The sequence below is a fragment of the Tenrec ecaudatus genome, chromosome 1 (genome assembly GCF_050624435.1).
Source record: "Tenrec ecaudatus isolate mTenEca1 chromosome 1, mTenEca1.hap1, whole genome shotgun sequence".
Taxonomy (NCBI): Eukaryota; Metazoa; Chordata; class Mammalia; order Afrosoricida; family Tenrecidae; genus Tenrec; species Tenrec ecaudatus.
In genome coordinates, this window is record NC_134530.1 from 252233486 (window position 1) to 252251243 (window position 17758).

Here is a 17758-nt window from a genome sequence, read left to right on the forward strand (position 1 = left end):
TTGCTTTTGCTTTTAAAATATATCACAGGTTCCTATTCTCATGAAAATCCTTGGCACCAAATATATTTACAACTTTTCTGATTTTAGAAAGGCAAAACAAAACATGGCATCTGAAGTAATATCTACACACTGGGTTTTCAGTGTTTCGGTATAAAGATCATGTAGCTCTAACAATAGTGTAAGATAGGTTTTCCTGTCAAAGGAGTTTTGGTGTCGAATTTTACAAAAACTCGAAATATTTGGAGTTTTAGATTCTGAATTATGGGTAAGTTATTGGAGAAAACTATATTACCAACTTCACAGAAAGGCTAGCACACCGTTAATCTAAAAAAACATATGCTTTTATGGCTGCGTACAAAAGCATAGCTGGAAATTTTCTTCACTGCTCCACCTAACTCTTCTTTCTGTACTCCCAAATCAAAACTAAAATTAAAATAGAAATAAAAACCAGACCTTTGACTAGAACAAGTATATGGCCGCCCAGATCTCCCTCTGCAAGCTGCAGCACGCATCCCCTGGAAGCACTACTGCTGTCTACTTACAGCCTCGCATCTTCCCGACTGTCCCACGCTAGAGAGCTCGGCTTCTTGTAGCAGTCCACAGCCAATATGAGCACGAGGAGACAAAGGACCTGGCATTCACCTTAATTCAGGGCAACTCAGTGCCACCTGCTTCCAGAGTCCCCATGGGAGCATCGGATGGCTTTTATTGTAACTACATTGTAGTCCAACAACTTCTATCACTCGTTCAAAGATACTGTTGCTCAGAATACTCACCAACAAACTTCCTGTCTGCAAATCTCCCTGTTAGAGTCCATTTCCCCAGGAAGCACAATTTAAAGGCAGTTGGGGCCATAACTGTCTAAGGGAGATGACCTTTCTATAGAAAGGTTGTAGAGCTGGACACTGACCAGCTCCAGCTGGAAGCAAGTACAGAAAGGCCCCTGGCATGCTGTGCAATTTTAACAGCCTCCCTGAGTGAGGAGCCGGGAGGCCATGCTGATGGAAGTCAAAGCACCATCAGCTATGGCTAAGTCAATTCTGACTCCGGTGACCAGACACGTGTCAGAGGAGAACTGCGCTCCAGTTTTCGATGGCTTCATTTTTGACAGTAGACTGCCAGGCCTGCCTGCCCACGAGCCCTTAGAACAGCTAGCTTTTTAGCTACCAAGCACCTTGTCAGTGCGCGGCACTCATTTACTCACTCTGGCAGTATCGCAGGCATTGAGAAGAACAACAGAAGATTGGAACTGCATGGCTTTTGCGACACTCCACACTTGTAGAGAAACACACTGAAAGTTTAACGGTGCTTCATCACAAGTTTAAGACAAAGTGTGAAAGTCAGAGAGCCAAATCTTATCTGCTATAGCAAAGGACCAAGAAGTCAGATAACCAGTCCCAGGGCTAAATTACACAAATCAAAAGCCAGAAAAACTAACTACCGTATATACTCATGTATAAGCCAAGTTTTTCTGCACAAAAAAAACGGGTTCGGCTTATACACAGGTCAGACATACCCCAGTGAGGTGTAACATCTCGCTGGTTTCCCCCCTCCCCCCCACCCCCGAGGTAACAGGAGGAGCGCCCGTTATCTCGTGGGTGATTGCCGTTTCTCCGCTGTTCATTCAAAGCCCCGCTGACACTGCAGGGCTTTGAATGTTTGTTTACTCACATCACCAATCAGAGCCGTCCTATGATGTGTATCTTTGAATAAGCCTTTTAAAGACCGTGAGCAAAGGATGTGGCATGAATGGATGTCATCTGGCCAAGCCCGACTAACAAAAGCAGGAAATCTCATGAAGCCTGACATAGAGTTAATAGCAAAGTGGGTTCGAGATGCATGGGAAGACATTCCAGAAGACATGGTGTGACGTGCCTTCCAGAAATGTAGTATTAGTAATGCTATGGATGGCAGTGAAGACTGCACTTTGTATGAAAATGACAGCAGTGTTGGTGATGACGGCGATCTCAGTGAGGACAGCGTCTATGATGGCCTCACACCAGCTGAAGCTCTGCATTGGGATACGGATGATGATGAGGAATCCAGTTTTGAAGGATTGTAACTCCTTACATTTTAGCTTGGTTGCTGATTGAGCTCAGGGAATAGTACTGATATGGATGATGATGAGGAATCCAGTTTTGAAGGATTGTAACTCCTTACATTTTAGCTTGGTTGCTGATTGAGCTCAGGGAATAGTACTCTTTAAGGTATCATTGTTGATACCTTGTTTCTGTTGAACCTATTTTCCACTTACTGTGCTGGTTAACTAATGTTAAATGACTTGTCCTTTTATTTATGTTTTTTATTTAAAATAAATATTTACATACATTACCCCACTGATGTCTCAATTTTTAGTAATTTTATTTTGTTTTGATTATTGAAACTCACCAATAGCTTCTGCATTTTCCACCCTAGGCTTATACTTGAGTCCATCAGTTTTTTTCTGATTTCCCAGGTAATAATTAGGTACCTCGGCTTATACTCGAGCCCAGCATATCTGCTATGGCAAGGCCAGAGCCCCGTTGGGGAAAGAATGGGTCATTGAGAATTTGGATGCGGACATCTGCATTGACAACTTGAAAATCTTGATCCCTGGCTTTGTGGCGCTGCGTGGCTTGCAGAATAGCCCTTTACAGTTCTTATACAAAGTCAAACACTTCCCTTGCTTAAAGACCATGCAGAGGCTTCTGCCTTTGAAGATACTGTTTTCCTCCTCTCCAGATCAACTCTCTATCCCCTACTGGCCAGCAGCTAAGGGAGGAAAGGGACTGTGTAAGGCTGGACAGACTAGAGAAACAAATCCAGTGACACTACTGCATGTGTAAGAAACAGCTTTATATCATGAAGTAATTAGATATCAAGAAGCATCCCAACCTAGTCCAACTCTACTCCATAAGTCCAACATTAATTCATAAATCCCTCTTCAGACTCACAGAGCCACATGCAGTGATGCAGAATGCAGGAACATCACAGGCCAGTGGGTGGAGTCATGTGGATTCAAAGTAGGTTGAAATATGGCAGGGCATATCTGAGCATCGCCCAGGATGGTCCCAGTAAGCAAGAAGGTTAAGCAGAGGGTTGCGTAGGTTCCCAGGCTGTGACCTGACTGACAGGTGTGACTCCACCCCTAGCCAATAGTATCCAGCTGACATAAAATCATCTAACTACCACGGGGACTATATCCTGAAGGATCTGCAAGACCAAGCCAACATACTTGAGTGCATATAGATCAAAGGAAAGCAACTGGATCCTGAAGGTGCTGGTCAGAATGGTGGAGCATGAAGTTGAGTAAGAGAACATCGACTTTCTATTTGAGCCCTTGGTATCCCTCTCCTCCTATCCTAGTTAACCCTCTGCTTAGCCTTCTTGCTTACTGGGACTCTCGTGACTCCTTGATAAATTATAAATGATTATTGCTTCCATATCTTACACTGACAGCTGTCTCCCCCAACACGGTTTCTGTTGTTCATCCCCTGGGGTGGTGGTGATGGCGGATGTGTGTCAATCATTGCAATCGGTTCCCCCTTCCTCCCTTCCACTCCCCACCTTCCCTCTACCATCTTGATATTGCTACTCCCAATCCTGTTCCTGGATTCAGTGTCGTGAGCTCTTATCTCTTTATTTGTCCCTGTGTACATGCTCGAGTCTTGCCAGAACTGAAAGGTAGGACTTGGGTCATGATAGTGGGGGCAAGGAAGCCTCAAGGAACCAGAGGAGTATGGTTTGTGTTTCATCAGTGCTATACTGCACCCTGGCTGACTCATTCCTTCCTTGGGACCCTTCTGTGAGGGGATACCCCATTGTCTACAGATGGGTTTGGGGGTCTCTGCTCGGACCTCCCTTGTTCTCAATGATATGGTTTTATTTGGTCAATACCTCATGATCTCACAGGCTGGTGTACTTCTTCCATGTGAGCTTGTTGCTTTTCCGCTAGATGTCCGCTAATTTAACTTCAAACCTTCAAGACCCCAGATGTTATTATCTTTTGATAGCCGGAAACCATCAACTTTCTTCACCACATTTGCTTATGTACCCATTCTGTCTTCAGCAATCATGCTGGGAGGGTGAGCATCACTGAATACCAGGTTGTTAAAAAAATAGTGTTCTTGCATTGAGGCAGGGCTTGAACAGAGGCCCAAAGTCCGCCCACTACCTCAGTGTATTTACTGCCTTATAAATATATGTACATGGGCTAATACATCTATTTTTATGAATTCATGTATTTACACATGTACACACCTATGTTTATACCTCTATCCATAGCTTTGCCTCCTAGATCTTTCTTATCACCTTTTACCTTCCTCCTGCCCCACCATCACGCTCAGCCTTCCTCTGCCTCTTCGTAATTCCTCTCAGCTAGACTGCTGTCGCTCCATCACCCCCAGGATCTGTATATCCTTCTTGTTGTTGATTTTAATTCCCTAGCAGTTCTCCTGTCTATGGCTACGTCTATGTTGTTTACTCACCGCTCCCTCCCTTCCCCCACCTCCTCCTCCAGTGGCTTTCTCCTCAAGCCGGCTTCCCATGCCTATCTCTTAATTTTCTGGTCTGACAGCAGGAGCGCCAGGCAGATGATTCTACTCTTGACTCCTCTCACCAAGAAATTATTAATGGTCAGAAAAATAAACCGACAAATTCACATGGGAGCCTCCAGGAGGGACTCTACCAAAATGCTAGAAACGGCACCAGTGAGAAGGTGAAAGCTCAATGATGTCATCCTCAAAACCTGAGGTCTGATGAGAGATGTTGTTAGATAACTGAGAGGTCTAATGGCAATGGGGATAATAGGATCCCCAAATAATACGGATGCAGAAGCCGCACATGATGTTCAGAAGCAAGAGGAATGACCATGAGTAGCAAAGTCCGAGCAGCAGTCAGGAAGCCCTGCCTGGTCATCAGAAATATTGTGACACACTGAGATCAAAACTCAACCACCTCACTGCCATTGAGTCATTCCTGACTCAAAAAGACCCTGTAGGGCAGAGAAGAACTGGCTTTGTGGGTTTCCAAGACTAACTCTTCATGAGAGCAGAAAGCCTCAACTTTCTCCCATGGAGCAGCTGACAGTTTTGAACTGCTGACCTTGTGGTTAGCAACCAAAAAATTACTTGTTAATCACTGTTGCTAATAAGTCAATTCTGACTAAGAGAGACACCAAATCAGAGAAGAAATACCCAACAGTGTTTTCAGGGTTGCAATCTTTACAGAAGTAGACTGCCACAAATTCCTCCCAAGAACCAGTAGCTGGTCGATTTGAACTGCTGACCTTTCAGTTAGCACCAAAGTTCTTACTCACTGCACCACGAAGGCTCCATAAGCAGCCAATAAAGGCATTCATTTATGAACCAAAATAGACCAAAGATGGATTATCAGAGGCCGAGGGGAACTGCAGTGACCACTTGCCCAATTGCTAGACTTGAACCAGCTAGGACATATGGAAATCAGTATCCAAGAGGGCAGGTCCGCAGTAGTACTCTACCTCCTCCTCTACCCGGGCTACAACGGTGACTTCTTTCTTTCCATCCTGGCTTTGCCACATAAAATCCAGCAATGACAAGGCAAAACAGAGAGCCTTGTTTCTACATCTTCACTTTGATAGCAGCAACATGGGCTATAATTCTATCACTAACCAATCTTTTGTAATTTTCCCTAGAAAAGAGACTGCCTGGAACACTGAAGAAGTTATTCCCAGAGTGGAGCTAGCAACTTATTTTACAATGTCAGTAAATCTAAACAGCACAGTGGACTGTACTGTCCCTGTGGTACGGTGCCCACATCGTCCTCTTTAAAGCGGAAGCACTCCCAGCCCCAAGCAGGCAGGGAGTGATGCATGTTGATGACTCATAACTCTGTCCCTCCCCAAACGGCTCTTGGCTAAAGGGCAAGGCACAGCCCTCATGCAATAACTGTCTGGCTGATGGGAGGCACAAAGTCCTGGCCACTTCCCTCAATTACTCACTCACTTATTGACACTGGGTCAACAACTATAAAGGGTCATACTAGGTAACGGCTCCCCATTGGATGGGCTACACTTCATTACAACTACTCAGTTGTTGCAAACGATCCCTATTTCTGAGATGGTAACATTTATGGAAATTTGAATAACTGAAAAAAAATCATGTAAGTTATATCCAGGTTTGAAAACACGCATGCCTTAAGTAGAAGTATATCCCTCTAGTCTGGACGCAGGATATATGTCAAAGAAAATCATCTGTGTGACTTGAAGGAAAGTGCTAACAAGTCAGTATGTGTGCACCATCTACATGGGTTTTTCAAGTCTTTAGCTAAATGCCATAAATTATAAAGGTGAATATCATGAAACTGCTCTATTGTATTTCCTCTATAATATTCTATATACATAGCCACATGAAAGAATACCTGGGAAATGAGGTATGATTTCACCATCTAACTTGTAAGCAACTCCAACTTTGATTTCTGTAAACATGTCCAAAATATCCAACTTGGTAAGTGCCAACCTAATTTTGGAAGAAAGGGCAGTATTAACACAGCAAACTCATTAAGGACTTAATATGAAGAAGGATTTTACAGGAAAGCGCATAAAAAACTAAAAGTTCCCAAGCATGTCTGAAAACGGATTAGGATTACATTTTAAAGCATGCCACATAAAAAAAAAATCTCTAGTGAAGTACATACCGACATATAGTCTTCATAATATTTGTTTTTTAAAAAAGCTCAACTGACCTACCACTGGGTTAAGTTACTTTTATAACAACTATAACAAAGTTTCTGCTGATTAATCCACACACTCTTGCTTAGCTTTCCATGATGGACCACACGCAGTCACATGTGAAGGCTGCCTGGAGTTAGATGCAAAGGGATTTGGCTGTGAGACATAGCAACACTCACTGTTCCACATGGATGACCACAGAGTTCACGAGATCTATACATATTTACAAACATGCCATTCCCCTCCTTTCCTCACTCTAGTTACCAACACCTGCAGTCCACCCTTCCAGGCGGAAACTGTCAAAGCAGTACGGAAACCACATCAAAGACCTCTTCATGACACTTCAACATCTCCCGATAACCTGACTGGAAAACAAGGTTTTTAGGGAAAATCTGGAGAACTTAGGTAAAATACTAGGTTTGAGATTTTTGACCAGAAATTAATTTTTATCCTTTAGTTTCATGACTAGCTAAAAATTCATAAACTACTCGATACAGACAGGACTATATTTATATTTATGTTAATAACTAATTTTTCCTGGGCACTTTCAATGTGTCAGATGGTTTGCTATGTATGCTTTCACTACATTTCTCCAAACCCCTATATGTTGTGGGCATCTTGACTTTACCGATGATAGAACTGAGAACGGGGAGATGAACTTGCTCCAAGTTACACAGGTATAATGCACGACCCTGAGCTTTGAACTAGGGGACCTAGACACATCAAGGCATATGCTCAAAGTATTACTGCCTATACTGCCTTCCTGGATTCTCTTTCCAATCTTGGATGGCCTAGAAGATAACATGAGCCCCTCAAACCAGTTACCCTCCCGCCACATCTTATGGTCCATTTCACTTGGACCTAAACTTTTTACTTAAAGGATATAAAGCACTGTTTTTCAATTTGGGCATTATCCCAAGTCTCACCCCACAAAATGAACACTGGGCTCATGAACAGTCCTATTCGTTCTTGAGATACATGTCTGTGCAGAGTACTCACGCAGTGAAGCCATTGATCATGTGAGCGTATTTAAGCAGAACCAGGTCCAACCAGCCACATCTTCTCTTCCTTCCAGTAGTTGCACCAAACTCTCTACCCCTTGTTTGAAGTAATTCTCCAATTTCCTAGGAAATAGAGAACAGAAACTGGGTTTTAATGCCAGTATTATAAATCTAATGAAATGATACTGAGAGCACAGAAGCAAATTAAAATCGCCTGAAGGATCTCTGACGGTGCAAAGGTCAGCAGGCCGGCTCCAATAGCAGCGTGGAGAAGGCAGCCTGCATTCCTTCAGATGTACAGTCTTGAGAAGCCTGCCCAGCACGGTAGCTGTGAGTTGGAATCCACACGTCAGCGAGCCAGCCTTTCTACAATGGACATCAGAAGATAACCAAGCACACCTCCGGTTTTCATGACTACCCTTTCTTTCAGTCAGGCAAAGACCAACAGTCGCCCCTTGGACGGCTGCTCCCCAGCGCCGAAGTCTCAGTTGTTAGTCAGCAAGCAGGATGTCGGGCATTGTCTGTGCAGAACACGGTCTGCTAGTGAACTTCGGTGTCCCTTTGAAACTAGAGCCTCAGTTCCCAGGCCCAGCAACTCATTCCCTTGAGGTGGTTGGCTAAGCCATCATCTTGTCCTCATGTTATCTACCACATTCCTGGATATAGTTGCAGCAAGACTAAATGCCCATGAGAACATATGTGTCCGCATCCAGGAGACCAGAAAAACTAGATGGTACCTAGCTACTAATCCCAACTGCTCTGAAAGGGACCATAGTAGAAAATCATGGATAGAGCAAACTGGAAAAAACTCAAAACCATCAATGCCTGGTAGAATCTGGGACAATAGTGTGGTAGTTACATAATTTGTGACTGCACGGGTGCAGTCTAGTCTGTCAATCAGATCACAGCCTCATGGTACCTTCTTGTGGGTGTGACCTTCTCATAAGAAGGGTTCTAGGAACCTCCTCTCTCTCTCTCTCTCTCTGCCTTCACTTTCCTGTGGCAAGGCACTCTGAGACCTGTGGTATCCTGGAGATGTGTCCACCACCATTGGACCCACAAGAATTTGCATCCACTGGCCTGTGATCTTCCAGCATTCTGCATCATTGTATGTGGCTGTGTGAGTCTGAGAGGGATTTATGGACCAGTACTGGACTTATGGACTTGAGTTGGACTGGGCTGGGATGTATTCCTGATACATGCAATTACTCCTTGATACAAAGCTCTCTCTTACACATATATAGGTGTCACTAGATTTGTTTCTCTAGTCAACCGGCCTAACTCAAATAGTCTTTAGTTACGTTTCAGGTTTAGAACTAAAGTACTCCCATGGCTCAACTTCAGTCAAATAATAGACAAGTCTATAGGGGAAAAATAAGCCTGGGGGAGGTATGTGCATCTTACATTAATTAGCCGTTTAGGATCAAAAGGGCAATATTTGCCTAAAGACAAAATTCAGAAAGTACAGTAGAGGAGGAAGGGGAACAGGAACCAAAAAGAGGAAATGGGATAAGAGATGCTTCCTTGTGAGGATTGCAGTCAATGAGATGGAACAAAACATGTTCTTGAATGAAAAACTTATCTACTCTGTAAGCTTTCACCCAATTGACAATAAAGAGAAAAAAAGAGCTGGGCAACAGGCCGGGGAGGGTGACTGAAGTACAAGTTAAAGATAGAATTCCACAGAGACAATATGTTTACTGTGAGGAAGGCAATTATTAGAATGGATCCTTTTGGGCTTTTATTTTCACTAAAATTTTTTTTTACATGTTGTTGGTAATTTTCTAGGATTTAGATAAATAAATTTAAAGACCAACAAATAATGCATATTAAAAATTAAGTGGTTGTTAAAACAAACATAAAATTGCTGCAACAACTCTAATTTTTCTTGAAATTCTTAAGGTAAAATCATACCTAATAAGTCATTAATACAAGCTGTTTGCACTCACCTATGAACTGAAAAAAGTGCTGGTGACATAGTGGTTATGCATTAGCCTGTTAACCACAAGGTCAGCAGTTTGTGCTCCTCAGGAGAAAGCCAAGGCTTTTTATCCCCAGAAAGAGTTCCAGTCTAGGAAACCCCCAGGGGCACCTCTACCCTGTCCTACACAAGGTTGCTATGACTCGAAACTGATTTGGTTGCAGCGATTTTTTTTTAATTATTAACGGAAAGGCTGGCAATTTGAACCCACTTGGCTGCACTGAGAAAGGAAGGTTTGTCCATTCCCTCACAAAAGGGTCACATGGAAGGGAGGATTCATCCAGGGTGCATCAAGGCACTGACGAAACAAACATTTCTCTAGTTCTTTAAGGTTTCCTCCTCCCACTATCATGACTCCAGTTCTACCTCACAAATCCTGCTAGACTGGAAAATGTACATTGTTACAGAGATGTGCTTTGGACACATGGAATCCAGTACAGATAAACGCCTCAGAAACAGTAATGGAAGTAGCTTTACCATGAGGGTATTGGGGGAAGGAGGTGGGCAGGCTGAGAGTAATGATGGATGTATAACCATGCCCTGAGGGGAACGAATAACAGAAATATGGGTGAAGGGATACAGCGGACGGTGTATGATATGAAATATATATACATATATATAATTTATTAAGGGTTCAAGAGCATGGGAGGGTAGGGGAGAGAGGGAAAAAAGAGGAGCTGATATCAAAGGGCTCAAGTAAAAAGACAATGTTTTGAAAATGACCATGATAACATATGTACAAGTTCACTTTATATAATTAATTTGTGGATTGTTAAAATATCTGTATGTAAATGGGTACATAAACTAATATGGTGAAGAAAGCGGATGGTGCCTTGCTGTTACAAGATACAGCATTTGGGGTCTTGAAGGCTTCAAGTTAAACAAGCGGCCATCTAGCAGGGAAGCAAAAAGCCCACACGGAAGAAGCACACCAACCCATGTGATCATGAGATATCGACGGGATGAGTATCAGACATCTGAAGACCAAAAACAAACAATCTTTTCGATGCGACTGAGGGGAAGCCAATCTGTAGACAATTGGACATCCCCTCACAGAAGGGTCACAAGGATGGGACAAGTCAGCCAGGGTGCAGCATAGCACCAAGAAAACACACATTCCTGTAGTTCTTTAATGCTTCCCCATCCACTGTCATGACTGTAGAGCAGAGCATGTACACTGGTGCAGATAAGAGCTCTCAACACACAGAATCGAGGACAGAAAGACCCCTCAGGACCAATAATGAGAATCGTGATACTATGAGGGTAGGGGGAAGGTAGAGGGGAGAAGGGGGGAACCAAGCACAATGATCGACTGCTCCCAACCCCCCGGGGAATGAACAACAGAAATGGGGGGGAAGGGAGACAGTGGATGATGTAAAATATGAAAATAAAAATAATTTATAAATTACCAAGGGTTCATGAGAGTGTGAGGGTGGGAGAGGGAGGGAGAAAAAGAAGCTGATACCACAGGCTCAAGAAGAAAGAAAACGTTTTGGAAATTAAAAGTATCTTAACGGTCAGAACACACGAGTCTACTTTAAAAGAAGTACAGCTGGAATGCTCCTTGAAAGTGAGGATGGCAAGACTTCACCTCACGTAACTTGAACAGGGGAGACCACGTCCAGGGCAGGACCTCATGCTGGGGCAGGCCAGGGAACACGAGGGCTCTGCCCTCACCAACAAGATGAATCAACACAGTGGTTGGATCAAAACAACTGTGAGGACTGAGGAGAAACGGGCAGTGCTTTGCTCTGTTGTACAGGAGTCAGGATTGACTTGAAGACACCCAAGTACAACAAATAGATACACACACACACACACACAGAAGACAATCTTACTCTGATCGACTTAAAAACAAGGAGGAAAATACAAGCTACAAGAAGAATGCATGTAAAGAACAAAAGATACATTTTCACTCCTTCTTGAATTACAGTTGTTAGAAGCAAGCTTACATTGTCTTGCTCTGTCGGAAAGGCACCGATTCCAACTCTAGTCGTATAGGCTTTCAGAACTCCATACACTTCTCCCACGTTTTGAGGCGGCATACCCAAACCGGTGCAAACACCCCCAACAGTACAGTTTGAAGAGGTTACAAAAGGATAAGTGCCTAAAATTAGAAACAAACAGTAAAAAATAAACTCAGACAGTATTTCAAAACAAACTGCTATTCAAATTCTGCATTTGTGTATATTCTAGATATTTGACAGACTGGGGCACAATTGTATTTTCCCTCTCAAAATCCCAATTATTTTTGTCTGTAGAAAAATAAAAATATAGGTGTTTATAGCTACGATTGAAATGCTTACATTGAAGAAGGCCCTAGAGCAGGGGTGGAGAATGTCTGGCCCTCAGGCACATAAGGCCCCCAAATCATCAATACCAGCTCACATCACGCGCCTCACCAAAGAGAATCAAGTCCAGCCATCACGTTAGGGGTGAGTTAAATAAATGTTTGGCCAGCATGGCCTATAAATGATGTTATAAATAACCAAATGGCCCAGGGAAGAAAAAAAAGGTTAAAGCACATTACTGATTTTACATTGTAGGCTTGGTTCTCAACTAATGGACTGATAATTTCTTAACCCTGGTGTTATTTCTTTAAATAGAATTATAATCAACGTATTGCAATGTATAACAATTTCCTTTTGATTTCTAATTTGGATATTTAAGGTGCAGGGGCCCCCTAGAGTGACTGCAGTATACCAAGAATTTTGGCATTTAGACTCTCCCACCCTTCGGTTTCTATACAGAGAATACTCTCAAAACCACTTTAGTTAAAATGGCATATCATGCCCCCCAAAGATTCTCTGTTTTTTTCTCCCCCACACCATTTGATTAGGAGCTAATCCAGATATCAAATCATTCCACAGTTCAATCACATCAAGCAGTACTGTAGAAATGCTACAAAGATTCTCTTTATACTTACCTATTTACTCTGCTAATTAGACACTTAGTTTTCTTTCCAGATTGGATAAGCATATTATGATATCAAAATATAGATACAGTACATAATATAGATATCATCTCTATATTTAATTGGAATCCTGTGTTCAAAAGCTAATGAAATGCCAACCACACTTGTCTTGACAGGGAGGGAACGGTCAGGAAGGCAATGGGGCAATAGTTTGAAGAAGTTCAGCCTTAACGCTTTGATGATACAGAAAAGGCTCCAAAATCTACCTGGAGAGTCTCACACCTGGGAACCAAACAGGCTTTCATAATTTTAGGAGATGAATGTTTAATAGTAATATATATTAGAGCCTTTGCCATGCTAATTGTCTGATCCTAAAATAAATAGCGAGCATTTGTTACCACAAAATTTCGTTTATTGCATATATCACATCGAGTATATATGGTGAGGTAAAACATTTTTTACGGTAACAAAACTACTGAATACATAGTAGCTCTGTGATACCCCACCAAACTTTAGCATTTTCATCGATATATGAAACATAAAGATGAAAATATAAATATATATTACAGATATTTTTAAATGACAATTTTAAGAACCCAAAATCTAGTAAAATCAAATGATTAACTACTCTATGAACTACAAAACTCAATACACATAATATGCTTCTTTCAGTATTCCTTCAAAACTAGATGAGCATAGTAAACTGACAATCTTTCAGCATTACTTAATCTAAGCTAAAAGCTAACGTTATCTGTACTTTAAGTTTCAGTGAAGCTTCCTGGAAAACATATCTTACCTACCAAAATCAATATCAAGTAGTGCTGCATTTGCACCTTCTACCAAGATTTTCTTCGGTGGTCCATGTAGGGCCTCATACAGGAAATAGACCCCATCTTTCACCATTGGTTTAATTCTTTCCATATAACCCTGTCCACAAAGACAAAAAACAAGTTTCGATGTGTGCTAATAGATACACAGTATAACTAATACGAGTAAAAGTTACCAGCTTTCTCACAGCAGACACTGACATGTGTAAGCTGGAAAGGGGTTGGTGATGGTCCCCATCCTACTGCAACCTCTGGGTTAGTTTTGGTCTCTCATACCAATTCCATACCAGAAAAGACACGAGTTTAAGAAAAATATAGATATAAAGAAATCCAAAGGTTCTATATTAAACTCGCTGCAAATACCCAGTGTTCATGTATTTATATTTCATAAGCTGGGTTTCAGACACATAAAAGGGACTATATTACATTGCTTTTTAAAATTTTATGAGATTTTTAAAAAATGGTATTTATAATCCATAGGAGGGTCATGAATTTTGAAATTTGTCTCACAATTATTCCCAAAATGAGGTGAAACCCACAAGTAACACTATTAAGCATGGGAATATTCAACAATTGAGTGTTAACATTGTTTTCACATTTGATTATATAGTAAAATATCTCAGTAGCATTATTAGACATTAAGTACTATTTTAAATGTTAGCATTATAAAATTTCCTCACAAATGTTTAAAGTGCCAGCAATACCACTTAATTTTATAATTCAGCTAAAAATGTATTATAAACAAGATCTTCTCCCAATGCTTACAATATAATTGCAACAAAAATCTAGTTTTCACTATGTTTAAATATGTAAATTTTACTATTAACTCATGAACCTGTGTTGTACACATTAATGAATGTAGGGTTCCCTCTTGGCTCCACTCTCCCATCTCTTACTTACTCCTTCTCTTCACTCTGGAAACCACTATACTGTTCATAATACCCCATAGCCATACCTTAGCACATAAATATTTCCAAGTTGCTGATATTAAAAGTATTTATTTCAGGACAAAATTATGAGAAGCAGTCGTCTATTTTAGGCAAAAATGAATACACCAAAGGTCAAATATCTAGCATTTAAAATGTCCCTGCATGGTCATTTTGCTAAGTGGGTAAACCTGAGATGTGGAATGGCAATTTGAAGTTTGTAGACTTCTTCTCAGTTCTAGGAGTGGAAGTTGATATTTTAGGAGACTATGGGAAATGGAGAGACAGGAAGAAGAGGAGTCTCGACTCCTGACTAATTTACCTGATACAAATGCCTAATCGTTGTCTCTGTGTATGTATGCAGTCTGTAGCCCATACCATATTTTCTCCAAAGGTAATGGCGTGAAATAGATTAACCCTATGGGACATCATTCCTAAATGGGCTACTTAACTCTAAAGTTGTCTCTACTATTGGTTTTCTGATCTAGCCTCCACATTTTTATACAAATCTAGTTTTTCTTTCTGTACCGTATTATTCAAGGGCTTTTCATTATCTCCAGAATAAAATTTAAATTCCTTTTGGTTGCACCTAAAACCTATGATCTGGTCTTCTCTAACTGAAGTTCAAATATGCATTCCTTTTTCATGCCTACATGCTTGTAGGTTTACTTTACTGAGCAGTTCTTACCTCTAATACTTAAAACATATTGGTTATGCACATTTAATAGAATAAAACCAAACCCATTGCCATAGAGTCAAATTCGGACTCCCAGGACCTAGGCTGACAGGACAGCCATGCCCCAGTTCTTTTTCCTGTTGAGCAGCTGGGTGGGTTCCACCCGCCAACCTTTAAGTAGCAGCCAAGCGCTTAAACACGGGGCCATCAGGGATCCCACTTTTCATACTATATTAATGACTCAACATGCATGTCCTCCAATACCAGGTAATTTCCATAAAGACAGATACCACTGTTTGTCATTCTTATATTTTTAGTTCCTAACACAAAACCAGATTGGATGAGTGAGCTAGACACCAATTTGGTAAATAAGTGTTTAAAAGAACATAAAAAAAAATCAGAAAGTATTACCTGGAGTTTTTGTAATTCACCTTCAATGTCTATTTCCAAAGTGGGGTATATGGATTTGTATTGATTTGCCAGAACTTTGAACCTGAGAAATACAGAAAATCAAGACATTTATAATTCTATTTAAAATAATTGCTCTGGGGGCGGGGGGGGGGGGATTCAAAGACTTCTATAGAAGATAAATGGTCTTAATAATTAATCCTCAAACTGAATAAATGTTTACCCTTTAATGAGTGAGATCAGCCACTGATTAAACAAGACACCCTAATTTTTTACTCAAATTTGGAAAAACCAAATAACAAAGGTCAATTATGCAATTACGAGTGTATTGCTGAGAGACAGTGAATAAAATGAGATTGAATTAGTAAAACTAAAATCTGAATTAATTATGTGTTGTGTAAAAACAAAAAGAGAGCAACTTAACAATAGCAACTCGTCTAAAGTTTTTGAGTGGAAACAGACTGCTAGCGCAACGGGCAGCTGACTGCAGATGGGCACGTCAAGTCATTCCAGCTATAGACTACTGCTCACACTTACACAACCAATAGCTCCCCAGCACTGCGTCACTGTACGGCTTTCTTATGACTAGCTTTCCTATGGAGACTTTCCACAGAGAGTCAACATTTATGTGACAGTTCAAATTTTCAGGGTTCACTTGGGACAAAATAACTCACCAGTAAGTGAAGCTACTTGTTTCTGCATGGGTAGGCATAATTGAATCTTTGGACCCCAAAATATCTAGGATCAAGATCCTAGAAAGCAGTGAACTCAAACTACACTACTATCACACCCCTTACCCATGAAGCATTGATTCTCACCAAACCTTCCAAACGCCAACCTCTGAATGGGAATCTGATTTTGCCTCCTGGGAGCGCTGCTATTGCAGCACCATTATGTGATTTTTATTGAGTTAAATCTAAAATTAAGGACCAATTGGATGTGATATAAATAACCTTAATAATTCAAATAAAAGAAAAAACTGAACCACCACCATTTAACTGGAATATTGATTCCCCCACAACTGTACCCGAATTTTAAAAACAATCCATTCCCTTGATCGATTTTGAAACACAATTTAATTACCTCTCAGAGAAGCCCTCAAAGTCAGAGACAAGATCACACATCCTAAGTCCACTCCGAGCAGCTTTGGAAGAATATACTGGGCCAATGCCTTTTTTTGTGGTACCCAAACTTAAAAACAAAGCAAGACAAATTTTAAGTCAGACAAGAGAGATGCAATTCTTAGTCAGATATTCACAAAAAAATGAAGTGATATAAGACTTAGTTTCTGTTAACAATCCTTATTAATTTCCCCTGAAGTCTAACAAAGATATTCTAATATTTATTTCTCTTTTATCTTTGGCCTCGAATTTTAAAATAAAGGCCTGAGTGTACTTGAACTGCATGTCCCTTCCCACAATCATACTTTTTTCCTGCTTGTTCTTGTCTTTGTTGTTCCTGGATACCATCAGCTGCTTGATGAAAATCAAATACTGTGGGGGAAGAAAAACCCAAGAATCTTGTTGAAACAAAGTAACACAAGGAAAAGCAAAATCTATTGCATTTTAAATTACTAATCTTCAGTTATAAACCATTCCATTTCATTATGAGAAATTAAATGGGAAAACTTTTAAAAGCAGGGAGGTGAGGAATAGTTTTTCAGATGAGACAAAGGTGATGACAACTGTAAACTAATATAAAAATATATCTACACATTTTAAACAGCCTTTAAGAATGCCTTAACCTTAATAGTCCATGAAGCTCTATAAACATACTCGCTTTTATGAAAACTGTGGGTTCTAGAAATCTGAAGAGTTTTGATACTTCCTTCTTCACTAGTCCTAGGTTACCATCATCTCTCAGAGTTTTAGCTTCTTCTACTCAGACTCAGTCAACCCAGACTCTTTAATGGAGGCAATGTTTCCAAATGATCAATAGGCCGTATGTAGTACGTAGTCTCTCACCCTCAAAATTCAGTGACTTTTTATTGTTCAAAAGGAAAAGATAAGCACTTTAACATGACCTGCTTGCATTCTCTGCCCTTTCATCTTCTTTCTCAGTCTGTCACATCTCTGCCTCTAGTCACCTTTTAACTAAAGAGTATATGCTGTTCCTTCTGCATGGAATATGACTCATGATGTACATGCATGAGTTTCCCTGCTCTAACTCACTCACTCACTCATCCAATTACTCACTACTACCAAGATGCAACCACCCATGTCAGCTTAGCCCACTAACAGTTTCTTGTGCCTATCTTGAAGTACAATGCTATCTGTGATAGGTCAGTTAATACAACTATTATTCAAATTTGCACAACCACTGAAGCTAGTGATTAAA

The 17758-nt window shown here is 40.8% G+C and overlaps 1 protein-coding gene across 1 annotated transcript in view; it reads right to left on the reverse strand.

The window, feature by feature from the left end:
- Positions 1-17758, reverse strand: part of ADSS2 (adenylosuccinate synthase 2) — a 53533-nt gene that overhangs the window by 2997 nt on the left and 32778 nt on the right. The window contains exons 5-11 of the mRNA XM_075531250.1: positions 16848-16914; positions 16505-16612; positions 15425-15506; positions 13385-13511; positions 11623-11777; positions 7688-7812; positions 6379-6476 (exon numbers count right to left, since the gene is read on the reverse strand). Of these exons, the coding sequence (XP_075387365.1) occupies positions 6379-6476; positions 7688-7812; positions 11623-11777; positions 13385-13511; positions 15425-15506; positions 16505-16612; positions 16848-16914 (762 nt within the window). The remainder of the gene's footprint in view (positions 1-6378; positions 6477-7687; positions 7813-11622; positions 11778-13384; positions 13512-15424; positions 15507-16504; positions 16613-16847; positions 16915-17758) is intronic.